The 24,829-nt window shown below is 59.9% G+C and overlaps 1 protein-coding gene and 1 long non-coding RNA gene across 5 annotated transcripts in view; both read left to right on the top strand.

Annotated features, from left to right (window-relative positions):
* LOC127060296 (uncharacterized) overlaps positions 1–24,829 on the top strand; it is a 75,572-nt gene that overhangs the window by 15,383 nt on the left and 35,360 nt on the right. The window lies entirely within an intron of this gene.
* EPB41L1 (erythrocyte membrane protein band 4.1 like 1) overlaps positions 1–24,829 on the top strand; it is a 62,394-nt gene that overhangs the window by 10,968 nt on the left and 26,597 nt on the right. For all 4 annotated transcript variants that reach the window (XM_050982065.1, XM_050982062.1, XM_050982061.1 and 1 more), the window contains exon 3: positions 24,235–24,425. In XM_050982065.1, coding sequence (XP_050838022.1) covers positions 24,252–24,425 — 174 coding nt within the window. In that variant the 5' untranslated portion in view covers positions 24,235–24,251. The remainder of the gene's footprint in view (positions 1–24,234; positions 24,426–24,829) is intronic.

Raw genomic sequence — 24,829 nt, 5'->3', positions numbered from 1 at the left:
GGAGGAGGGCAGGGATGGCTGCAGGCTGGTGGTCCTGCTCCCTGCCTGGGCTGACTTGGCTGTGGCACCTTTTGGACAGTCACTCCCCATCCCAAAAGACAGACGGAGGGTCAGCAGGGCAGGGCCAGCTCTGGGCAGGGCAGGGCAGGGCTAGCTCCTGGCACCAGCCCCAGGCAGAGCCCCGGGCTCTGGGATGTGTCACTGGGGGTTCAGTCCCACAGCTCTGCTCACAGGCAGTTTTTAGTGCCTGCAGAGCTCAGGTGAGCAAGGAGTACCTGCCCAGGTGCCCCCTCAACACTCTGGGCAGGATTAGGTTCCTGTAAGAGGCATTGGCCCAGGGCACTGCACAGATCCCCTCTGGCCTGAGAAGAGCTGTTGGGCTGTTTTATTGAGCACCTGGGGGATGAGGCTGCTCTATGCTCCCTGCCCCAAATCAAGAGGAAAGTGCTGCAGCAGGACTGGCAGGGCTGGCAGCCCTGGCACAGGCAGTGGGAGCTGGCAGTGCCGCCTGCAGGTACCAGGGCAGAGCTCTGCCTGGCCCTGCCCTGCCCCAGGGCTGCTGCTGCACTTTCCTCTTGATTTGGGGCCCATCCTGGCTGCAAGACATGCCTTGGTCAGCGAGCCCTGCTCTGTGCCATCCCAGCTGCTGGGGCTGAGCAAACAGGTTTGTGGTATGTGGCAATGTGGGCCCTGGAGGCTGTTGGAGCTGCCAGCTCCCTCGAACTCTTGGGAAAGGCTGGCTGCTGGCAAACCTCTGCTTGCCTTGGCCGAACTTTAACCTCTTGTGCATCACAGCACTCAGGAGCTGGGTCATGGCAGGGCAGCCTGGGGTGCCCACCCCCACCTGACCCCCGTGCCCAGCTCTTGGAGCCACCTTGGCGCAGAGCCACGCTGGGTGCTGCCCCTGCTGTGCCTGCAGGGCTGTGTGCTCAGGCTGCAGGAGCTGGGGCTATGGGAGGAGGCAGCTTTGCTGCTCTGATGGCCCTGTGCTCAGCCAAGCCCTCGCAGGTGATGGAGAGCTCTGGTGCCACCCTCCACACCTCTCCTGGCCAGGGCTTTGGGCTGGGCTGGGCTCCTGCCCTGCTGCACCAGGGATCCCTGTGGGGCTGGGTGCAGGGGAAGAGCTGTCTGCTCTCACATCCCTGCAGAGGAGGATTTGCCACTGGGACGGTGTTTCAACAGCTTTTCTGGCACAGCAGGGCCCAGGGGATGTGGAGCCGTGGGGAGCATCTGGGCAGGCCCAGTGGGGGCTGGGGATCTGCAGGACTTGCTCCCAGGGTTACAACAGAGGCTGGGCCGTGTTCAGGGGAGCACCTGCCCCGGTGCTGGTGTGATCTGGGGCATCATCTTCCAACAGCACCTCCAGCCCCTTTCCCACAGCCCTTGCTGCTCTTTCCTTTATTGTGGGCCCCCCTGAGCAGCAGGCAGGACACTTGGTGGGGCATTGCAGGGAGCTCTGCACTGTGCAGAAGCTGTCAGAGCCTCAGGCCACTGGGCTTGCTGGATGCAGTGGGAGGTTGGGGCTCGTGGCCACTGGTGTCACCTGTCCAGCTCCCATGTGCATGCTCCCATTGAAGGCAGCCAGTGCTGGGACAGTGCTGTCACTCCACCTGCTCCAGCCCCACCTTCCTGCAGCCAAAATCCCAGGGGGGCAGCACAGCCCCTGGGGTGGGGGCAGGTGGAGCTGCACCTCCCGTGCCTCGCTGTGAGCTGGTGCTTTGTGATGGGCTTTGGGTGGAAATTGAGGCTGGATGGATTTGGGAGGGTGAGGGAAGGAGAGAGCTGCCCTAATCCTGCTCTGGATTCAGCTGGGCTTTTGTGCACAAGGCTGCTCAGCTGTGAGTGAGAAGGTGCCCGGGTTGCCGGGGAGACAGAGCCGGGGGATGTGGCGGGTGCTGCAGCCCTGGGAGATTGTGTCACCCTTGTGCTGCCACCAGAGCCAGTGACAGTCCCTGACTGGGTTGTCACCCTTGTGCTGCCACCAGGAACAGCCCCAGTGACAGTCCCTGACTGGGTTGTCACCCTTGTGCTGTCACCAGGAACAGCCCCAGTGACAGTCCCTGAGGCTGCTGCAGGGGACACAGTGCTGAGCCATGTGAGACCCTGGTGGCTGTGGCTGCCCTGGGTGGTGCCCTGAGGTGAGAGCAGGCTCGGAGGTTGGGTGGCTTTGGGTGCTCCTGGCATGGAGCAGGGCCCAGAGGCATCTCCAGGTGTGTCTCCTGTGCCAGCCCAAGCACAGTGATGCTGTCTGGGAGGGCAGGTGGCCTTGCCAGCACTCATCTCATTCCCCTGCTGAGCAAGATGGGCAGCCCCAACCCTTGGAAAGTCCAGGCTTCTCTTCTAGAAGGGTCTCAGATCACCTTCAGGTCCCCAAGAGGTGACCAGAGGCTGGTGAGCAGAAGCACACGGTGCTGTGCCAGCCCAGGCTGGCTGGGACAGAGTGCTCAGGCTGGGGTGGACCTGGCTGACCTGGAGCCACCTCTGGCTTTGTGGTCCTGGTCCTGCCTGAAGTTTTCCCAGTTTGGCTGGGAGGGCAGGGGCTGTGCCAGCCTCTGCCCAGGGCTGGTGCATGATCCAGGACTTCCTGGACACAAATTGCTGTGCTGGGATTTGCTGTGGTGGGGCCAGAGCTGCTGTGACAGTGGGATCCCTGCTCCCAGGGTAGGGCTCAGGGTGCCTGGGTTGGGACCCTCATCTCAGAGCAGGAGGTTCTGGTGGTTCTCTCAGGCTCTGCCTCCCTCAGGCTCTGCCCTTGGGTGTGGTGGGGAGGTTTTGCTCAGGTTTGCTTTTTGCTTCCCCTTTATTTATTTATTATGTTTTTAAGGTTTTCCTGCAGCCCTTCCTTCTCTTGTCATTTAATTGTCCAAGTTCCCTGAATATTTGTCACCTGCCTGGGGGTAGAATTTGAGACACATCAAAGGTAGCTGAGCTTCTGCAGGCGCTGAGAACATCCTCTGGGAGCTGGGGAGAGATTAAACAGCAAGGGAAAAAAAAAAACAGCTGTTGTGCTCAGGTTTGGCCAGGAGGTAAAATGGAAGAGATGGGGGAGAGTGAGGGAGAAGCAGCAATATTGGCTCTCCAGAAAATGTCTGCCCTGTGCCTGGCAGGTCTGGCCTGGGGTCCTTCTGTGTGCTGAGGCCTTGGAGGAGCTGGGTGGGAGCAGGGGCTGGAGCAGCTCTGCTGCAGGAGCTGGGGGCTCCAAGCACAGATCCCAGAGCCCCTGGGATGTGCAGCTGTGGGTTGGCATTGCTTGGGGCTGGCCCTGCTGAATGACTCAGCTCCTGCTGCTGGCTGGAGTGCAGGAGGGGGGCAGGGAGCAGTGCCGGCTTCCCACAAGGGGCAGAGCTGGTGGCAACCCCTGGGATGCACAGGGGGCCCAGCCTGGGAGTGGAGCTGCTGCCTGCACAGGTCTGAGCAGGACTCCAACTGCAGCTCAGCAGAGGCAAAAAAGGAGTTTTCAGCTTTGTCCTTGGGAGTGATACAAAGCAAAGGGGATAAATCCCAAGCAGTGGCAGTCTGTGGTGTCAGGCCTGGATGGAGACAGTGCTTGCAGAGGTGTCAGTACCTCGGGCTCTAGCAGAAACCAGTGCCAGCTGCACCTCCCAGGCCTTGGCAGAGCAGCCTTTGGGCTCCTGGAGCTGCCCTGGCCCTAGTGGGGCCTGTGACCAGCTCCCTGAGCCTTGGTGAAGCTGCACTCAGAGAAAAGTGGATTTTTGGGATGTTTCTTTCGGTTTAAAACCCTTATGACAACAGGCATTTTGTTGCAGAAAATATCTCCTTAACATATCTTAAAAAAACCCCAAAATAACCCACCTAAGATATTCTCCTCCACTTCCCTGAAAAACCTTAGGGATTGATGCTGCTGGTGGGTGAGCCAGTGTGGGATGCTGTGGGCCAGCACATCCATATGCCAGCAGGGATGGATGCCCTGGCTGGGGCTGAGGGGAGCTGGGGACTTTGGGGAGCAGCCAACTGCAGCTCTCTTGGGCTCCTTCAGTGCCCAGGGGGCAGTGCCAGGGTGGGAAGCTCATGGAAGCCTCCTTGTGCTGGTGGGTGCATTGATTTCCTGCAGCTCAGTGATCAGTCATATTTTTCAGGTGCCAAGTCAAAGGCAAAGCTCAGGTTTACTCCCTGCCTCTGACCTGTGAGAGGTCAGAGCTCTGCTAGAAACACCAATGCTGGGCATAGTTAAGGGAAGCCACCAAAGGTCTATTTTCCAGCTGTGGTTTTCTGTGGTTAATACAGCAGTTTCCTGCTCCTATTTCCAGCTAGGTAATCTGTCTTCCCTCAGAAGGGAGATGAACAGCAGCATAAATTGCAGGCAAGACCCAAAAAGACATTTGCAGGAGTAATTCTCTTCCTTGAGTTCCTGCCTGTTTCACTTACAGATCTGCTGCTCTTCTCCCATGAACTTGTAGCCTTTTCTTCCACACGAGTGAATTTTGAGGTGTTTGGAGGAATGCTGGCCTCTGTTGGCTGAGGGTGTTCAACCTGGAGAAGCCTCCAGAGAGCCCCTTCCAGGGCCTAGAGGAGCTCTAGGAGAGCTGGAGAGGGACTGGGGACAAGGGCCTGGAGTGACAGGACACAGGGAATGGCTTCCACTGCCAGAGGGCAGGGTTGGATGGCATATTGGGAAGGAATTGTTCCCTGGAAGGGAGGTGAGGCCCTGGCACAGGGTGCCCAGAGCAGCTGTGGCTGCCCCTGGATCCCTGGCAGTGTCCAAGGTCAGGCTGGATGGGGCTTGGAGCAGCCGGGGACAGTGGAAGATGTCCCTGCCATGGCAGGGGTGGCACTGGATGGGCTTTAATGTCCCTTCCAACCCAAACCATTCTGGGATCCCAGTCAGCTGGACTGGCTCTTGAGATGGGCTCACATGTGATGAAGGTGTTTCCATGTGTCCTTTCCCTTCCCTACATGCCATTTATCAGTTTCTGGAGGCAGCAGCTGCACCTGGGCTGGGAGGGTCCCATCTGGAAGTGCTGCTCCCTTTCCTGGAGGCCTTTGAGTGGGGCTGAGCTGTGGGTGCAGCTCAGGGCAGAGGAGCACATCCCAACAGAGCCATCCCGGTGCTCCAGCAGGGAGGGAAGGCTGCCAGGCACCAGGGCTGCTTCCTGCCTGCTTCCTGCCTGCTTCCTGCCTGCTTCCTGGCCCCCCTCTGCTGCCGGGCTCTGCAGCAGGGCTGGTGCTGCTGGCAGGGCCGCGGTGGCTCCTGAGGGATGCTGGTCGCTAAGCAACCAGCAGAGGTGGAGCTTCCTGGGTACCATTCCCAGCACATCCCTGCCTGCATCCCTGCCTGAGCCCTGCCTGCTCTGGCACCCCCTCATCCTCCCAGGCAGCTCAGTGGGAGCTCCTGCTGCCCACACCCCCTTGTCCTTGGGCACAAGAGCATCACCAAACCCTAATTTGGGGTTTCTCTGCCCAAGATCACCCAAACCTTGCCCTGAGGAAGGAAGTTGTCTTGAAGCTCTGTTGGCCCTTTTGCTTGGGACTCCCACCCCAGCGCTGCCCTGCCTGGCTCTAGGAAGCAGGGCCAAAAGAGGGGAGCCCCAAAGCTCCTGCACCCTGAGACTCCCTGCAGCCCTCTGCCTGGGCTGGGGCTGGCTGTGGAATGCTGCAGGAGCAGCCTTCCCTTCTGGGACAGGTGTGCCCAGGGAGCCTGGGTGCCTTGGGTCCTCCTCAGGCTGTGGTTCTTTGTGACAGGGACAGCCAGGCTGGGACAGGAGGGCTGGGTGTCCCTCGGGGTGTCTCCAGCCCTGCCTGGGCACGTTGTGGCCCTGGCTCCTGTTTCTTTGTGCCCTTGCCAAGCTGGGTGCTGGTAAGGCACTGGGAGGGTGTTTGGCTCAGGTGACATCCTGCAGGTGGGAAGGAGCCTTCCCTGTCTGCCTGGAGGATGTTCTGGGGGTGGCTTTAGCCCTTCAGTGAGTCCCCAGGGCTGGTGCATCGTGGGCCATGGCACTGGTGGATGTTGTGTGCTGAAAGTGGAGAACCTGCTTTCTCCCCAGCCTTCTCCTCTCCAGCCAGTGCTCCTTGCTGGACTTTCCTGGAGGAGCTGAAAGCCCCAGCTGTGCCATCAGACCATGAATTTCCCCTCTCTCCGCTCCTGGTGCATTCCCAACTCTGCTGACTGTGCAAGCCATGCCTTTTGAAAGGTCGGTGTTTCCCTGGAAGAGGCACATTCCTGTCTTTATGGGGCTGCCTGCAGTGATGGAAGGCACAAGCTGGGCAGCCTTTGGCTGTGCAGGAAGCCCCAGTGGATTGCCAGACCTTCCCTAGGGCAGTGGGCTGGGGTTGCTGTGGATCCTGCCACAAGGATCTGTCCTTGATGCACCCCCTGCTCCCAAGTGCCCCACTCCCGGGATGCTGTGCTCTGGGCTGAGTTTTGGGGTCCCTGTGAGCCTGCAGGGGTGTGCCTGTGCTGTGTTACAGCTGTCCCCAGGCAGGGAGGGCACTGGTGAGCAGCAGGGACGGCTCTCAGGGAGCCCAGGCTCTGCCTGGGAGCAGAGGATGGTTTCTCATCACTGCTGACAGAGAAAATCTGCTTGTGCTGCTGGGTGGCTGTCCCAGGGAGAGAGTGAGGGAATTGGGCTGGAACTGGGGAGCTGTGCAATAGCAGCATCCCCGTGTCATCTCCACAGGCTGTGGCACTGGGGAGCTGCTGGACAGGTGCAGCCAAGGCCCTGGCATGGCTGAGGGCATCAGTGGGGCTTGGCTTTTGGAGCTGAGATGGGAGGGGCCCGTGGTGCCAAGGAAAGCAGGAAAGTGCCCAGAGATGTGAGCAGGCAGGACGTGCTCTGCCCCGAGGGTGGTGCTGTGATACCAGGGCTCAATGGTGGCACATGTTGGCTGTGGTGGTGCTGCTGGTCCCATCCTGCTCCGGTGGGAGCAGGGGGAGAAACCAGGGCAGACTGGGGGCTGCACGGTCTGCTGGCTTTTCCCTCTCCCTGCTCCGTGGTGTCTGGACTGTGCTTCCATCTGGAGAGGCACCGGGTGCTCACAGGGGCTGACTCAGGGCTGTCCCCCCTCCAGCTGGGACATCTTCATTTGGGTGTTAATGAGGCTGTGGAAGGAGTTTCTTGGCTTCTGAGGGGACACAGCAACTCATTCCTGCACTTGTTTGCTCAGCTGGGAGGTGTCACTCAAAAGGGTGGGAGTGGAACTTTGCTTAAAGTGGCCCCACAGTTCCCACAGCTGGCACAAGGACCATGCTGTGTGAGGGGAGCAGGGAGGACGCTGCCTTTGCATCCTGCCAGCCTCAGAGGAGGAGGAGGAGCCTCAGCCCTGTCCCCCACGATGCAGCAGAGGCTGTGCAACTCTTCCCTGTTTTTTCCTGGTGCCAGAAGTGTTGTGGCCAGAGCAGGCTGGAAGGAGGTTTGGTCTCTCGGGATGGGCTCTGGCAGCTGTCAGGGTGAGCTGCCATGGCTGCCTGACTCCAGCCTGGCTCGAGGGACGACTCCCTGTCAATTTGGTGGCTTCTTTCCCCCCCTAAGTTTCTCATGATTCATTTTTGACGTGTGGCACAACGCTCTGGAGCCGAAGGGATGCTGATCTTCACTTCCAGGGCGTCCTTTTGTGCAATGAGCTCAGGCTGCTCCATTAACCCTGGCTCAGGGGCTGGCACCAGGGCAGGAGGGCACTGCCCATGCCCTGCAGGCCCTGATGCCGGGGGAGGATGGGAGGGAGGCCCTTTGCTGCCTGTCAGCAGGGTCAGATGTCTTCGTGCTGACTGGCTCGGGCATGATGAGCGAGCAGATGTCTGGGCTCCTGGCAGCTGCTGACATCATGTAAATCCATAATTGCCCAAACACGCAGTCAACACGTGTCAGTGAGGGCTGGGCTGGCTGCAGGAGAGCAGGGAGCTGGGAGAGCCCCCCACACCACGGGCTCCTTTTGGGTGGTGGATCCCAAAGCTTGTGGAGGTGTCCCACAGGATCACTGTCCTCACGTGAGTGTGTTCCCACAAGATCATCCCACCCTTGCTGCCTTTGCTCTCCTGTTTTTCCCCACTTGACCCAGTTCTTCACTTGGCAGCTCCAGCCTGGCTGTCACACTCTGTGATGACGAGCTGCTGTCTTCTCTGTCTGCTGCAGTGGTGTCTCAGCTGGGCCTTGGCTCCTTCCCCCTGGCTCAGCATCCCTGGGCAGCTGCAGCTCAGCTCAGTGGAGCTGGGCACACCAGCTCGACAGCCCCAGCCTGCCTGGGGCAGGACAGCACCACCTGTCTGGGCAAAGGTGTCTGAAGTGGCCAGCAAAGCCCTGCAGGGCCAGTCCCCAGGAAGGGACCAGTCCAGCCAGCCTGGAGGAGCCCTTCCTGCCCCCCCTGGTCAGGCAGGCTCTGGCCTGGACCTGTCATTGGTGCTACTGGGACAGGAGTGGACGTGTCTCAGTGGTTTCCATGGGAGCAGCCTCCCGTGGCCAGTCCATAGTGATTTCCTCCCCCAGCAAGTTCAGACCTCTTAGCTCTTCCCTTCCTGAGCTGCAGAACCATTCAGGCTGGAAAAGACCTCCAAGGTCACCGACTCCAACCTGTGACTGATCACCACCTTGTCAACTAAACTGTAGCCCTGAGTGCCACATCCAATCATTTCCTGACCACCTTTAGGGGTGGAGACTCCACCACCTGCCTGGGTAGCCCTTCCAATACCTGGCAACCCTTTCAGTGAAGAGATTTTCCCAAATATCCAATCTAAAACTGTGCTGGTGCAACTTGAGGCTGTTCCCTCTTCTCCTGTCCCCGTTCACTGGGAGCAGAGCCCGACCCCCCTGGCTGTCCCCTCCTATCAGGAGCTGTGCAGAACCAGAAGGTCCCTCCTGAGCCTCCTCTTCTCCAGCCTGAGCCCCATTCCCTGCTCCCTCAGCTGCTCCAGCCCCTTCCCCAGCTCTGTGGCCTTCTCTGGACACGTTCCAGCCCCTCAAGATCTCTCTTGTGAGGGGCCCAGAACTGGACACAGCCCTCAAGATGAGGAGCTGGTGCTTCCTGGCAGTGCTGCTATGGGGTGGGACAGCTCAGGTCAGGTTGGCAGGACAAGGTGACAGCTCACCTGGGCTGGTGTGAAACCTGTCACAGGTTGAGGTGAAGAGGGAATGCTCACTTCCTGCCTTTCGTGCTGCCCTTCATGTTCCCAGTGTGATGTTTTTGAGCTCAGTCCCACCCTGCTGGGCAGGAGTACAAGGTTCTCTCCTGCTCTGACCTCTTTCCCAAGGCTTCTGGCCAAGGGATGGGGGCAACAGGCTCGGAGGAGGCTCCTCCCTGGAGGTGGAGTGCCTGGTTTTGCCTCCACAAGGTCGGGACTGAAGCACTCAGGATGGGATTTTGTGTTCAGACTCAGGTGTTTATTATTTCTTATCTATATCACAGACTTACAAGCCATGGGTTCTGTAGTATTTCACTAACAAGGTACAAAATGGCTAACTGTCTTTCTCTACAAGGTCTTTTAAGGCTAAACTATCCACTTAAGAAATGACACCTAAATTGTTTTTACTTTTAACCCAATAACTAATCACCCATGTCCCGCAATGTGGACTTTCCTGTCCAGTTATAAAATCCCACCCAAACCCATGGAGAAGAAGGAGAAGAAGAAGGACCAGTCTCTGCCCCAAAACCTCCATCTTGCTTTATATATATTACAAATAATATATTTATATATATATTTATATATATATATATTTAGAATAATATATTATTATATTATTCTAAACCCCTAAACTCTATGTTTTCCACCCTATGATATCACATACTTCTATTCAAACTCCACATCTACAATCCCACTTCTATCATTACATTTTGGAAGCTTCTCCACAGCCTCAGGTCAAAAGCCAGTGTGGCCCTGCACGTGCTGTGGGGACAGGGATGGGGCAGGGGGAGCAGGGGACGATGCCTGCAGGCACCAGGTGGCTGCAGGGAGGGTGGGGTGAGGTGGGTGCTGCTGGCAGGGGGGAGCACAGCCTCTACCGGGGTCCCTTTGCTCCTGCAGGAGTTGAGGTGCCCGTGGGGTGGGGTGTGAGGCCAGCAGGGAACTGCTTTAGTGTGAGTGCAGAACACAGGAGAGATTGTAGTTGTCTGAGAAAAGACTGAAATGGGCTAAGAAACCCATATGTGACTGCCCTGAGAAGCACTGAGGGAACAGCTGGACCTGAGGAGGGAACATAGAGAACAGGCTTGAGAGAAGTGTGTGGGGACGAGGGGTCAGAGAAGATTTTTCAGCAGAGGCAGATTTTGGTGCTGTGATCACAAAGCTGTGCTGTGCCACTAAAGGGGACCTGCAGGAGCCAGGCAGAGGAGGAGGGAGCCCCAAGGCCCATGCAGCTGCAGGCAGCAGGGTCTGTTCCCTTTGGGAGCTGCAGAGCCCTGCAGGCAGGAGGAGGCACTGGCTGGGTGAGGTTGGTCCCAGCAGGTGCCCAGGTGGGCAGAAAGGAGCTGCTGGGGCTGCAGGGAGCTTCCTGGGCAGCCCCACAGGGCTCTGCAGACCTACTGCTCTCCGAGAGCCTCTGGAGCAGCCCTGGCATGGACCGAGGCTGGAGCCTGATGGTCCTGAGCAGGTACTTCCCACCAGGGATGGAGTCAGGTCCTGCTGGTTGGATGGTGGCTGTAGAGGGCTTCTGTGATCCTCCAGGGCTGTTGGCTTCTCCAGGACTGAGCTGTCACTGCCACTGGGTCTCTGCAGGGCTGGGCCATGGGGGACACCGAGGCCTGGGGACAGTTGGGAGCTGCAGAGCTTCAGAGAGTGGAAAGGCAGAAGGAGCTTTGCCCTGGCTGCTGGAGACAGAGACAACAGCCCAGATTGGAGGGAGGGAGGGAGGTTTGCTGAGATGGAGAACAACTCTCTAAGCTGAGGATGATAAAGCCCTGGTGCAGGTGGTGGTTCAGGAGAGGAGTTATGGAATCCCAGACTGGTTTGGGTTGGAAGGGACCCTAAAGCTCATCATGTCCCACCCCCTGCCATGGACAGAGACACCTTCCACTGTCCCAGAGTGCTCCAAGCCCTGTCCAACCTAGCCTTGGATACTGTCGGGGATCCAGGGACAGCTACAACTGCTCTGGGCAACTTGTGCCAGGGCCTCACCATCCTTACAAGGAAGAATTTCTTCCCAACATCTGATCTAAATCTCTCTTGGTTTAGTTTGGAATGGTTCCCTCTTGTCCTGTCATTCTCTCTGCATGTAAAAAGTCTTTCTCTATTTCCAGTGCCCTTAGGCCCTGGAAGGGGCTCTGAGCTCTCCCTGGAGCCTTCTCCTCTCCAGGTGAGCACCCCCAGCTCTCCCAGCCTGGCTGCAGAGCAGAGGGGCTCCATCCCTGTGGCCCTGGGCAAGGAGCCTTGTCCCACTCTCCTCTCCAGCACAGGCTGCTCAAGGCTTGCTGGGATGGACGGACGGATGGACGGATGGATGGACGGACGGACGGATGGATGGATGGATGGATGGATGGATGGATGGATGGATGGATGGATGGATGGATGGATGGATGGATGGATGGATGGATGGATGGATGGATGGATGGATGATGGAGGTGCTCCCTGTGCTGAGCTGGCTGGGTTAAAGCAGCTCTGGGGGCACAGTGTGGCTCTGCAGTGGGGCCGCAGGAGCCCAGGGCAGGCTGTGAGCTCCACGCCCTCGGTGAGTCAGCGCTGGGTGGTTCAGCTCGGGACAGCCCCCCTGCTGCAGCGGGAGGAGCCACCGGAGATGTTTTCCCTCCCTCATCTTAGCAGCGGCTCCTGAGCCTGGCTGCCAGGTACAGCAGCTCTGAGCTGGGGACATGTGCTCTGCCTGCCAAGGGAGCTCCAGCACATCTGGCACAGCTGTAAATCCCGGGATGATTTGGGTTGGAGGGACCTTGAAGACCATCCTGTTCCACACCCCTGCCATGGCAGGGACACCTTCCGCTGTCCCAGGCTGCTCCAAGCCCCATCCAGCCTGGCCTTGGGCACTGCCAGGGATCCAGGGGCACCACAGCTGCTCTGGGCACCCTGTGCCTTGGCCTGCCCACCCTCACAGGGAGGAATTTCTCCCCAGTATCCCATGAATTTATCCCCAGTAACCCTGCCCTCTGGCAGTGGGAAGCCATTCTCTCTTGTCCTCTCACTCCATCCCTTGTCCCCATCCCTCTCCAGCTCTCCTGGAGCCCCTTCAGGCACTGGAACTGCTCCAGGCTCTGCCCAGAAGCTTCTTTTTTTCTAGGCTGAATTCCATTCAGCTATTCTGAACCAAGCCAAGCAGGTGCTTCAAAAATCTTACTTGGGCATCTTTCCATGTCCTTTCTGGGCTCAGATGCCCTCACCTGGAGCCACAAGAACTGCCCTCTTGGGGCTTGGCCACTCCTGCAGCTCACAGTGGGCTCAGAGGCTGTTCTGCATGCCCAGTGCATGGCCAGGCTGGTGCTTCTAGCCTCTGCTTTCCTTCTGAAGGACTTCTGCAGAGCAGGTGCCCTGTGCCAAGCTGAATCCTGGTACTGGGGGGGAGGGGGGGGGGTTGGTTGCATTTTGCAAGTCATTGAGGGGTTCTCAGTTTGGCTGTTGTGGTGTCTGGGCACTCAGATACCAAAGGATTCTCCTCAGCTTTGTGGGGACACGAATGCTGTTGCTGTACCTTTGTACAAAAGTGAGACTGGGGAGATGTTTTCTTAGCAGAATAGAGCCAAAACCAGGTAAGAAAGGCTGTTCCAGGCTGGACCTCTTGCCATCCATCTCTGCCAAGGCTGCTGTGAGCTGGTTCAAGGGGGATGTCTGGCCATGGTCCTTCCCTGGTTGCTATTCCTGGCTCTTGTTCAATCTCCTTTGACACCCTTTTAGTCCTTTTGTGTATCTGTGAGATGCTTCAGAGGATGGAAATTTCCAAGTTCCAGTTTCCCTGCAGCAGCTGGAAGCAGCTAAGCCACACGTGTGCTGCAGGACTCAGAGTTTCAAACCCTCGGGTTTCGGGTGGGTGCTGTGGGCAGGTGTGGGCACTTTGGTGCTTTGGGGTTAGTGCAGGAGGGGTCACGGTGTGGTGGTGACACTGCATTAATGTGGATAAACCACCCATTATAAATACACCCTTACCTGCAAACAGACAGGGAAAGCAGCCTGGGCAGGGCAGGTCACTGCTCAGAGACAGCCAGGAGAGTGTTAAAGGGCCTTAAGGAGGAGGGAATGGGAGCAAAGCCATGGGGTGTGGGCACTTCTCACCTGCAGCAGCACTGGGCCTGAGGGGTCCCAGCTCCTGGGGGATGTGGGGAGATGGTGGAGGGCTGGGAGCATGTGGGGCTTGTGGAGGTGGGCATGGGGCAGCTACACTCCTGCTCCTCCAGGCTGGGTGGCATGGCCTGTCCCTCCCTGTCTCCTCCATGGAGGGTGGGGAGGGTTGGGCACCTCTCCTCTGTGCCCCTGAGGATTACCCTGCACAAGGAACTGCTGGGGGAAGGGGCTTCTCCCCCAAACAGGGACCTGCCAGGGTCCTGGGTCCAGCACAGCTGCTGGGGAGCTTTGCTTTTTTGGTTGCATTTTGCAAGTCATTGAGGGGTTCTCAGTCTGGCTGTTTGTGGTGTCTGGGCACTCAGATACCAAAGGATTCTCCTCAGCTTTGTGGGGACACAAATGCTGTTGCTGTACCTTTGTACAGAAGTGAGACTGGGGAAATGTTTTCTTAGCAGAACAGAGCCAAAGCCAGGTAAGAAAGGATGTTCCAAGCTGGACCTCTTGCCATCCATCTCTGCCAAGGCTGCTGTGGGCCAGCTCGAGGGAATGTCTGGCCATGGTCCTTCCCTGGATGCAGGTCCTGTTTCAGCTCCTGGGGAGCTTTGTTTCAGCGAGAGCCCAGGGGGTCATGGGGACCCCAGGCACTGGAGCACTGTCTGAGATAAACTGGGAAGCACAAGGATGGATATCAGTGAGCCTGGCTGTGTGGGAGGCCCTGGAGGCTCCCTGGAGCAGCGGGACACCCCTGTCCCACGGGACCTGGGGCATGGCCCTGCCTCTGGGGTGGGAGGAGGTGACAGGAGCCTGATGTGGGCAGCACTGGGGGGCTGGGATGGGCTGGGGGTTCCCTGCAGTGCAGTTCCAGTCCTGGGGCAGGACTGAGGTACCTCCTCCTCTGCACCTGTGTCCCCTCTGTGTCCCACTGTCCCGGGGTGTCCCCTACAAGGAAGGTCAGAGCTGCTGAAGGAGCCCATGTGCTGCTTCCCACCCTGCTGCCGCTCCGAGCTCACTTGCTCTCTCTTCTCCCCACTCTGATCCCTCTTGCATCCTTTCCCTTAAAAACATTTCTCTCTTATCTTTGGTAATTGCCTGTGAGGCCTGAGAGCCCCTGAGGCCTCTGAGCTGTCCTTGCCTTGGCAAAAGCTGAAAATCCTTTTTCTTCCCATGCCTGGGAAGAGGGGTTCTGTCCTTCCCTGCAGCTCCTGGGCTCCCTGTGCCATGACACCAGGGCATGGTTCCAGGCACAGCAGAGGTTCCTCATCTGCCCTTACAGATTCCCCTTGGAGCTGTGGGTGCTGCCCAAGGACAGGCTGCTCCCTGGTGTTCCTGCCCTGCTGAATCCCAGGAGTCAGTGGCCCTGCCCCTGTTCCTTAGTGTGGTGTGGAATCCTGCCATGGGTAGGGGCCTGTGTTGCACCGCTTGTGTTATTTAGTCTCATCTGGGGACACTGGGGTTTTTCAGGGTCCTGATCCTGTTCCAGTCTGTCAGTGGTAGCAATGGGGCTCGTGGCTAAGCAGCCACGGGGTCCCTCTCTGTAGCAAACCTGGCTGGGAGAGGGTCAGGTAGGGAGGAACCAGAGGGAAGCCTGCCCTGGTGTCTGCAGATGTTCAGAAAGTGTGAGTCAGGCATCCCAAAAATGGGGAACTGGGCTAAACCCCACAAATATTCAAAGAGCAGCCCCTCCAGTGAGTGCTCTGAGGTAGGTGCTGAGGACAGAGCCAAGCAGACATTGACAGGGACAAGGGTCCAAGTGGGGTGTTTTGGGAAAAGACTGCTGTGGGCATGGGTCAGCTGTGCCATGCCAGAGCTCCTGGCCTCCCAAACCCTCTCTTCTCCTGCTCACCCTGCAAGGGCAGCAGGACACGTTTGGGGACAGTGTCTGCCTGCAGCTAGGTGGGACTTGGGTGCCTGAGGGTGCCTCTGCTGGCTGGAGGTTACAGGGAATGAGGAGCCCTCACCTCATTCCTCATTCACCTTAAGTCCTCAAGGACTGATGGGGCCTGAGATGGCAGCTGGGTATGGGATGAGGCTGGTCCCAAATGCCCGTCCCCAGCTGGGTGAGTGGCAGGAGGGTGCCTTGCTGTGACTAAGCCCCATGTGCCTCAGTTTCCTGCCAGGACTGGGTGAGCTCAGGGAGGGGACACAGGGAGGACAGTCCTTTCTCCCAGCACGAGGCCAGTGCAGCAGCTCTTGGCCAGTCTGGTCCCCACATGGAGAGCCATCGTGCCCCTGGGCCCAAGGGCCAGCCCTGAGCAGGGCTGGTGCAGCCCAGGGCCCAGCCCTGTTCCCCCTGCTCCAGGCCCCCCTTCCCTGGCCTTGGCTGTGCCAGCCCTTCTCTGCTGGGAGTGCAGGGCAGTGGGGCAGCCCCTTCCACAGTGCCCCCACACTTCCCTCCTTCCCTGAGGGCATGCCAGAGTGTCCAGGGAGGGATGTGCCCAGGGCTGGTTCAGGTGAGGTTTTTTCAATTGATTTTTTTGGCCTTTCCAGCACAGCTTGGCCATCCCTCCCCTCTCTCCACCCCAGCTTTATTGCTACCAAATTAATGAGGAACATGTTGGTGCTTGAAGTCAGAGGCTCTATCAGCAGCTCTCTGCCTTCCCCCAGGTTCCCAAATGCCTCCAAAGGATGGCTGGCAGCTCTCCCAAGGTGAGGGTGCAGGGATGGCACCAGTGCCCTCCACCTCCACAGCATCCTCTGCTGGGATCTAAGGGCTTCCTGGGCCTCTGCACTGAAACCAGTGCCCAGCTCAGCCCTGAGCTCTTCCAGGACTTGAGCTGTGTCCCTCTGTGGTCTGAGGGAGCTGGCTCTGCTTCTGCCTGAGCCTCCAAATCCTGCTCCAGGTGGCAGTGGGGGATGCAGCAATGCCCTCCTGTGCCATGTGGGATGACAGGGATGTGAGGAAAAGGTGCCATGGGGTCAGAAGAGCAAGGGAGGACTCTGCAGCAGCACTGCCTGTGCAGGAGCTTGGCTCAGTGCTTGCTTGGGGGGCACTTCTGGGGCAGGGGGAGCACCTGTGGGACCCCCAAACTGCTCCTTCCCCCAGGAGGCATCTTGGTGTAGTTTCTTGGTGGGTGAGGAGGCACAGGATCAAGCCCAGGCCCATCTCCATGGGATGACTCAGGAATTAGTTGAGTTCTTGCTGAGCCTGTTATCACCATGGCAGTTTGGGGGGCTCTTCTGGGGGTGGCACCGTGGCTAATGTCCTTCTGCTGGCCTCATCCCTGTGCTGAAACACAGATGAAGGCCTCTGGGTTCTGCCTCCCCCTCCAAAGTGCTGCCTGAGTTGGCCTGTGCCAGCCCAAGGGGGTCACTTGCCTCTCCTTAGAGTGGAAATGTCAAGCTTGTCCATGGGGTGCCAAGAAGGGATGCAGGCAATGCCCTCTTGGGGCCAGGCTCTGCTCAGCAGTGCCCAGGGACAGCCCTGGTGGCCTCGGGCACAAAGTGACACACAGGAGGGGCCCTCTGAGCTCAGGAGGCACTTCTGCACTGGGAGGGTGGCTGAGCACTGCTGCAGGTGCCCGGGGAGGTGGGGGTGTCTCCATCCCTGGAGAGACTCAAAAGCCACCTGGACACATCCTGGGCAGCGGGCTCTGGGTGGCTCTGATGGAGCAGGGGCTGGGCAGGGTGACCTCCAGAGGTGCCTCCAGCCTCCCCCAGCCCCAGATCCACTTTTCAAGCACTATGAAAGGGCCTCTGGCCTGGGCAGTGTGCAGGGGTTCAGTGGGTCCTCCTTGGGCACAGTGAAGGTGCTGATGCCACAAGGCCTAAGTGCCAGTAGGAGGACCCCTTTGGAACCTGTAGGTGTTCAGGTCTCCCCAGTCCTTGTGCACCCTGGGGGTCTCACCAGTCATGGAACCACTGAGGCTGGAAAGAAATTCCGTGTGTCAAGTCCAACCCTCATCCCTGCACTGTCGAGGCCACCACTCACACATGTCCCCAAATCTGAATGTCCTTTAAATTCCCCCAGGGATGGTGACTCCACCACTGCCCTGGGAAGCCTGTGCCAGTGCCAGATGACCCTTTCCAAGATTTTTGGAGCTCAGTGGAATTTCCACAGGCCCCTCTGCAGTTAGTGGGTAGTGGATGCAGTGGGTCCCTTCCAGCCCAGCCACAGCCTGAGCCCCTTTCTCTGGGTCCATCATTGCTTCCTGCCAGGGATGGAGGGAAGGTCCTTCCTGTCCCTGTTTTCCCCAGGATACCTGATGGAGCCACCAGGGACTCTGTTCAGTTGTGGGTGGCACTAGCCCTGACCAGTGCTAAGCAGCCAAGAACTGGTCACCCCCAGCACCAAGCCCCAGTGGCTGCAGCCTCCTGGAGAGTTGGGAAGGGGACATTCAGGGCTGGCAGTGCCATCGGGGGTGCTGAGGCTGCCTAGGCACGATGGGTGCTCCCAGGAGGGCTGCAGGGTCTGGGGGGAGTTGCAGGCCCCACTGCAGGCCTGCCTGAATTGTGGGGATGGCACTGCCGAGGTTTAGATTAGAATGCAGGAAAGGATTTTGGAGGAGTATGAGTTTGCTGGGAACTGTGGGATTCCTGGTTCTCCCTGGCTGCTGTGTTTCAGAATGGGACCCCTGGGCTGTCCCAGTTCAGTGGCTCAGGAGTCCCTGTGAAGGTGTCCAGCCTCGGGGAGGGCGCGGAAGGAGGGCTGTGGGGGTTGGGACCCCTTCCCTGCCCTTCTGGTTCCCCCAGGGCTGATGTTCTTGACTGGGGGAACAGTCCATGAGCACCCCAACCCATGGGTACCACTTGGGGAGCTGATACTGGTGAGCAACTGCGCACTCTGGGTTTCTCCTTCTGCATCCAGCGTGGTCACCCACACAGTGAATGCCTGTACCTCCACACCCAGAGCCTGACAGGATCTCCCAGCAAGTCCCAGACTTGTGCTTTGTCCCCTTGTGCTCCTGATGGCTCGGCATGCCCAGGACTCCCATCAGCGTGTGCCCGAACTGGCTGGTCCTGCCTGGGCACCGCTGCTCCCAGCAGGCTGCCCACACCTGGTGAGGGGACCCCAGCCCTGCCTGTCCCCCGGGACCCCGCCGTGTCCCTGCCTGTGCTCTGGGTGTCCCCGCTGCCAGCAGGAGCCGTCCCTCCGCCCGGCGGGGTCAGTGCTGGGGTGCAGGAAGCCCCTGTTTGTGGGGTGCGAGCACCCTGCAGAGTGTCCCTCCCGTGTTTGCTCCGCGGGGCTGTCCCTGCCAAGGGACGGGCAGGGGACGCGTGCCCTGGGGACAGGGATGTGCCGGGTGTCACGCTCGGCGCTTCACCCTGGGCAGGTCCGGTGAAAGAGCCTCTGTTCAGCCGCCGCTTCTGGGACAGCTCGGCCCAGCCTGAGTCTGGATGGCAGCGCAGGGTTTGCTGCCCCGGGACCCGTGGCAGGGCTGGGAAGGGCAGGACCTGCTCCTCTACGCCAGGTTACCTTGGCATAGAGATGAGCAGCCGAGCTCTCCTTCCCTGCCGGGCGTGCGCAGGGAAGGATCTCGGCGGGAGTGCCCGGCCCGGGATGAGTCAGGCGTTTGCGGGGACGGGGGCGAGGGGGCTGGCACCAGCATCCCGGGGGACGCGCCTGGCACGCCCGGGAGGGCAGCTCCCCTCCCACCTCCCATCCCATCCCATGCCGGCTGCGGCAGCAGTGCACATCCATCCATCCATCCATCCATCCTTCCTTCCATCCGTCACTGCGCGGGGCGTGGGAAGAGGCGGCTCTGCAGAAGGCGCTGCCTCGGACGCAGCGCCAGCCCGGCGGGATGAGCCGTGCCGGGCTGAGCCGCGCCGGAGCCATGGGCAGCTGGCACCCAGGTAGGGCCCCCCAGGGCACTGCGCGATGCTCGGCCCCGCTGCTGCTGCCGCTGCTGCCCTGGGTTCAGCCAGCAGCGGCTGCCTCGGGAGGGCTGGGGACGATGCGGCTCCTGGAGCCCGGGGGCGATGGGGGCGCTTGGACTTGATCTTGGAGGTCTTTCCCAAACTTGACGGTCCTAAGATTCTATGACGGGGCATTTTTACAGCCCGGGACACTGCACATCTCTGCCCCTGCCAGACCCCCGTGAGGAGATCAGGGTTCAGTCTCCAGGAGCAGGGGATCCGGTGTGTTTCTGATCCCCCCCTTCACCATAAACAGCTCATATGATCCTCTGGCCCTGCTGCAGAGCAGCACAGGAGAACTCTCAGGCTGCACTGCGGAGTTGTTTGGGGATTTGCGTGTCCCGTGCCAGGGTGGTGAGGTCCCAGGGGTGGCACTAGGGCCCGGGGGTGGCACTGGGGCTCAGGGTGCTGTGTGCTGTCGGGGCTTTGGGCTGCTTTTCTTGTTTGCTGTTTCTGTGGAGGATTCCCAGGACTCCCCACCGGGCTCCCTCAGGTTTGCAGGATGGGTGCAAGGCACTGCCTGTGCCCCTGTCCCCTGCCAGCTCAGCCCTGCCCGGTTGGGGTGCTGGGTGCCACAGCCCCGGTGAGCATCTCCGTCCCGTGCCCGGTGCCATGCAGCCACTGCCACCCCCCCAGAGTGCCCCCCATGTCCGTGCGTCTCTGTGGCAGCATCTGTCCCCACTGTAACCCCACAATGTGATGGGGGCTTTGCTGCCAACATCAGCCCCACTTGGCAGGGGTAGGGGAGGAGGTCACTGGGTTGTCACCCACCCCTGTGCTTCCCAGCGGAGCTGGAGCGGGTGGAGCCCCGTTTGGGCACTCAGCAGGGGGGCTGCTGCCTGCCTGGGACCGAGGTGCTCCGGTGGTGAAGTCTCTTGGATGGGCAGAGCCTCCGCAGGGAGCGAGGGGCGTAAGGGGCAGTCCGGGAGAAAAGGGGGATGCTCAGCCGTGGAGAGCAGCCCGGCAGTTGGGAGTGACTGGGCAGGGACGGGGGAACAGCCTGCAGGGAGGGGAAGGGAAGGCTCTGCGAGAGGAGCGCTGCAGCGGCTGGAGCTGGGAGATGCTGGGGAAGTGCTGGGGCAAAGCAGCTGGGATATTCACTCTCCAGCTTGAAGGGGAAGGAGGAGGAAAACACCAAGGGGAGGAGGAGCAGGCAGGGAGATGATGGGAGGAGATTCCAGGCATGACAAGCAGGTCTGCCTCTGATCCTGCTGAGGCTTCCTTTGCAGGCGCCGTTCCCACGTGCCTGTTCCGGTAGCCTGGAGCTCCATCCGGCTCCAGCCCTCTCCCCTGAGGAGAGCATCCCCCAGCCCTGGGATCCAGCTACAGCTGCATCGAACCAGCCCTTGATGGAAACTGGGCTTGTGCTGAAAACTCACCCTTGGTGAAAACCAGGCATGGGGCACCAGGGCCTGTGGGTGCCAGGAGGAGTCCTTTCGCCACTGCCTGCACAGGGCAGGCTCTGGGGGTTTGTGCCCATTCTCTCCAACAGCCTCAGCACGAGATTTGCTCCAATGGGACAGGCATGAGCAAGGCTTGGTGCTGGGAGGGCTGGTGCCCAGAGGGGTGGGGTCCTGCTCCTGCTGTGGGAATTATTTAAAAAGAAATAACTTTAGAACTCCACTGAGTTCACTGCAGTTGTGTAAACCTCTTTTACATGTTTGTGACAGCAGATATTTCAGTGGAATTGTTCCTTTGGCAGTATTCTGGGACCTGTGTCCTTTCTGAACCCATGGCCTCCACTCTGGGGTCTCTGCTGGGAGGGTCCTGTGGCATGGGTAGGGCTCCAGGGCTGCTGCTCCCTGTCTGTGCTGTGCTGCCCCCCTCCCATCAGGGACAGCTCCTGCCCATGGCACAGAGCTGCGCCCAGGACAACATCTCCTTCTGCAGCTCTTGAGGGCCGTGGGGAGGCCATGGGATAAAAGAGGGACAGGGGGCTGGGACAGGTTTCACCGTGAGTGCGCTCAGGTCACTGCAGAGCCTGCAGGTACCCCCAGGGTGCTGAGCACCCCCAGCTGGGCACAGATGGTGGTCATGTGGGTGCTCATGTGGGTCTTAGTGTCCTTCTCCCACAGTCCTGGGTGTAGGTGAGTGCAGGTGACCAGGCTACCACAGAGGGTAGCAGTGTCCCACAGCAGGTGCCACTGTCCCCAGGGGCTTGGTGCTGCCAGGCTGGGGCTGGCCCTGGGCTGCAGCAGCACCGGGGTGAGTGGCAGTGCTGGAGGAGCCCCGGCCTTCCCACTCAGCCCCAGGGCGGGCTGGGAACGGCTCCTGAATGCAGCCCTTGTGGATGTACCCGGGAGCGTGGCAGTGCCATGGTCCCTCCGTCAAGGCTGTGCAGCTGCAGAGCTCAGCTGCAGCGGGGCTGTGCCCGCAGCCACTGCCCCTGCCAGCCCTGGCTCCCTCCAACAGCTCCTGGCCCCCAGCAATGACCCTGTGTAGGGACCAGTGCCTCCCCAGCAGGGCTGCAAGGCCAGAGACTGAGGGATTCCCTGCCCTGGGAGCAGGGAGATGGTCCCTGGGGATTTGCCAGGCTCCCTTAGCAGAGCTCTGCCACCCTGTCACTGCTGTGCCATGCTCTCACTGGCTTCAGCTGGAAGGCAGTCCCTGGGATCAGGTTCCTGGCGCACCATCAGAAGATTGGAACTGGAGATCAAGATGCAGAAGAGAGATGGGATGAATTCCCAGCTTACTATACTTAAAAAACCCCTAATTTCCTCAGGGATCACTGCAGGGAAAAAGTAGTTTGGAAGAAAGTTTAAAAATGTCAAGTGAAAAACTCAGCATGTTTTTGGCCCAAAGTGATGCGTTGTCATTTTAGAGATTTCACATTGATTAAAAATTCACACACTGAGATCCAGGCAGAAGTGCTTAGGAATGATCCACACAGGGACCAGGGCTTGGAGTGAGCAACTGCTTGAATTTGCAGTGGAAAAAAGCAGCTCTGTTTCCTCTGTTGAAAAAACAAACCAGCAGTGACCTCTGAAAGCTCCTGGTGGCCTTGGCCGAGCAGTGGGGTCTGTCAGGAGGAGCTGATGCTGCTCAGGGTGGGTGTCTGGCTTGTCATGGCCAGGAGAACATGGCTGTGGCACAAGGGGGTGACATCCTGGGCCTCCGGGTGTTTGCTGAAGCCTCCTGGTGACCACCCAGCCAGCGCAGGCACGCGAGGGGAATGTTCCCGGGATCTCCTGGCTGCGAATCCGGCGGAAGGCGTAGGCTTGACTCCCTGTCTTCTCCGTCACCTCCTCTCCGTTCCCTCCACCCCCAGAGCCAGTTTTAGTCATTTTTCTGGGAAGGTTTCACATCTTCCCACGGCTGAGGACACCTGAAGGGCAGCAGTGGGACAGGAGCTGTGGTGCGGGATGGGTTTCTTTGTGAGTCTCAGTGACACTGAGCTGAGCCTGAGCTGTGCAGTGGATCCAGGTCTACCAGGGATGGGGCCAGAGGGTCCTGGGCAGGCTGGAGGAGCTCACGTGAACCTCATGGAGTTCAGCCAGGCCAAGTGCAAGGTCCTGCACCTGGGTAAGGTCACAGGCTGGGGCTGGCTGGGTGGGGAGCAGCCCTGGGAGAAGGACTTGGGGGTGCTGCTGGTGACAAACTGGGTGTGACCTGGCCATGGGCACTGGCAGCCCAGCAAGCAACCCTGCCCTGGGCTGATCCCACACTGGGCAGAGGTGAGGGGGGGATTCTGCCTCTCTGCCCACTCAGGTGAGACCCCACCTGCAGAGCTGCCTCCAGCCCTTGGGACCCAACATCAGAAGGATGTGGAGCTACTGCAGTGAGTCCAGAAGAGGCCACAAGGTGCTCCAAGGTCTGGAGGCCCCTCTGCTCTGGGACAGGCTGGGAGAACTGGAAGAGGAGGATCCTCCTCTTCCAGAGAAGAGGAGGATCCAGGGAGACCTTGGAGTCCCTTCCAGGGCCTAAAGGGGCTCTAGGAGAGCTGGAGAGGGACTGGAGACATAGGATGGAGGGACAGGACAAGGGGGACTGGCTTCCCACTGCCAAAGGGCAGGGATGGATGGGATACTGGGGAGAAGTTTTTCCCTGTGAGGGTGCTGAGACCCTGGCACCCTCACAGGTTGCCCAGAGAAGCTGTGGCTGCGCCTGGATCTCTGGAAGTGTCCAAGGCCAGGTTGGGCAGGGCTTGGAGCAGCCTGATATAGTGGAAGGTGTCCCTCCCACAGCAGGGTTTGGAATTTGAATAGGATCTTCAGGCATTACTCAGGGCTGCTGGTGTGGCTGCTCTGTGGGCAGGGTGGGTGATGTGACCACAGGGTCACAGATGCTCCAACTGAGCCACCTTGTGCAGCCACAGCCCTTGGACTCAGGGGGGCATGATCCCAGCAGGTGCTGCACAGCTGGACATGGCCTGGTGGGGAGCTTGCAGGGCCTGAGCAGCCTGAGTGGAGAGTGGGTGATGGTCCAAAGGGTTCTCCATGACCTGTGGAGTGTGGACCCTCCGAGGACATCTTGCTAGCCCATGCTGTGTTGGCATAAAATGTTTCAAAACCATAAAGGTTCCAAAAACACACTGCTGAGCATCCCAGCATGGAAAGTGCCTTCCCCTCTCTGTTCCTGGCCCTGGGTTTGTTTTTCAGGCAGCTGGGGTTGGAGGCAGGAATCCACAGGGTCCCAGGCTGGCCGTGGGAACCCAGCGTGCTGCTGCTGCTGGGGTGGCCAGAGGGGAGCAAACCAGCCAGCCCGGATGTGAGCTGTGGAGCTGTCCATGTTTGCCATTTCCTGTGTCACTGCAGCCTTTCCCCTGACTCACAGCCTGCCTTTTCCTCCCACTCCTAGAAAACAGCAAGGGAAGGTTCCAGCCAGTGCAGGGGTGTGGGAGCAGAGGGTCAGAGCAGCCCCACTGCCTGCTCTGCATGACCAGGTGCATACCTGTCCATGATGGGTCCCTGTCACCGGTGTCCCTCCCCACTGCTGGCTCTTGTCCTCCAGAGTATGAAATCCTGGTGTCCTGTGCTGGTGTCCAGCCCTTTGCAAAGCCAGCTCTTGGCACAGACAGGGATCTGGGCTCTGGCAGTGGATGTGTGAGTGGACAGGGACTGGGCTCTGGCAGTGGATCCGTGTTAGGCAGAGATGGGCCCATCCCAGGTCTGTTCCAGCCTCCCCCGAGCAGTCAGGGCATCCCAGCCGGCTGCCCGGGCAGCATCCCCCAGCCCCGGGTGACACCTGCTGTCTCTCCCCGGTGGCGGTGACAGCGCGGTGACCGGCGGTCATGACAACGGAGACAGGCCCCGGCTCTGAGGTGAAGAACGCGCAGGAGGACGCTCCGCAGCAGCAGCTGGAGGCGGCCGCACAGGGCCCCGCGGCCGCGCCCAGCCCCGCCGGCCGCGACACCGACCCCAATGAGAAGCTCGGGGCACAGCCGGACACCCGAAACATGGAGCCGGTGAGTGGGTGTCGGCCGGGGAACGTGGGAGGGGACGGGCAGGAGCAGCACGGGAGGGGCCGTGCCGCCGCTCGCTGCTGGCCGTGGGGCCGTGAGGCGGGCCCGGCCCGTGGGCGCTCGGGGGCAGTCCCGAGAGGAGACCCTCAGGCGGCACCGGCCGGGCTCTGCCGCTGCCCGCACGGCTCCTGCAGGCAGGACGGGCCGCGGCAGCCGTGTGCCCGCGCTGGGAATGGCCCTGCTGGCCCGCCGTGGGAGTGGCAGTGGTGCCGTGTCCCCACTGAGCTCCCCGGGCCCGGCTGCAGCCGGGTTGGCTGTGGGGGTGGGGGGAGCTGAGCTGCTGCCCTGGTGGCTGGGCAGGGAGATTTGGGTGCCGAACTGATCCCCGGTGTCCGTTTTCCAGGGAG

Source organism: Serinus canaria, chromosome 20 (genome assembly GCF_022539315.1).
Source record: "Serinus canaria isolate serCan28SL12 chromosome 20, serCan2020, whole genome shotgun sequence".
NCBI lineage: Eukaryota > Metazoa > Chordata > Aves > Passeriformes > Fringillidae > Serinus > Serinus canaria.
This window is presented reverse-complemented; position numbering and strand designations above follow the sequence as displayed.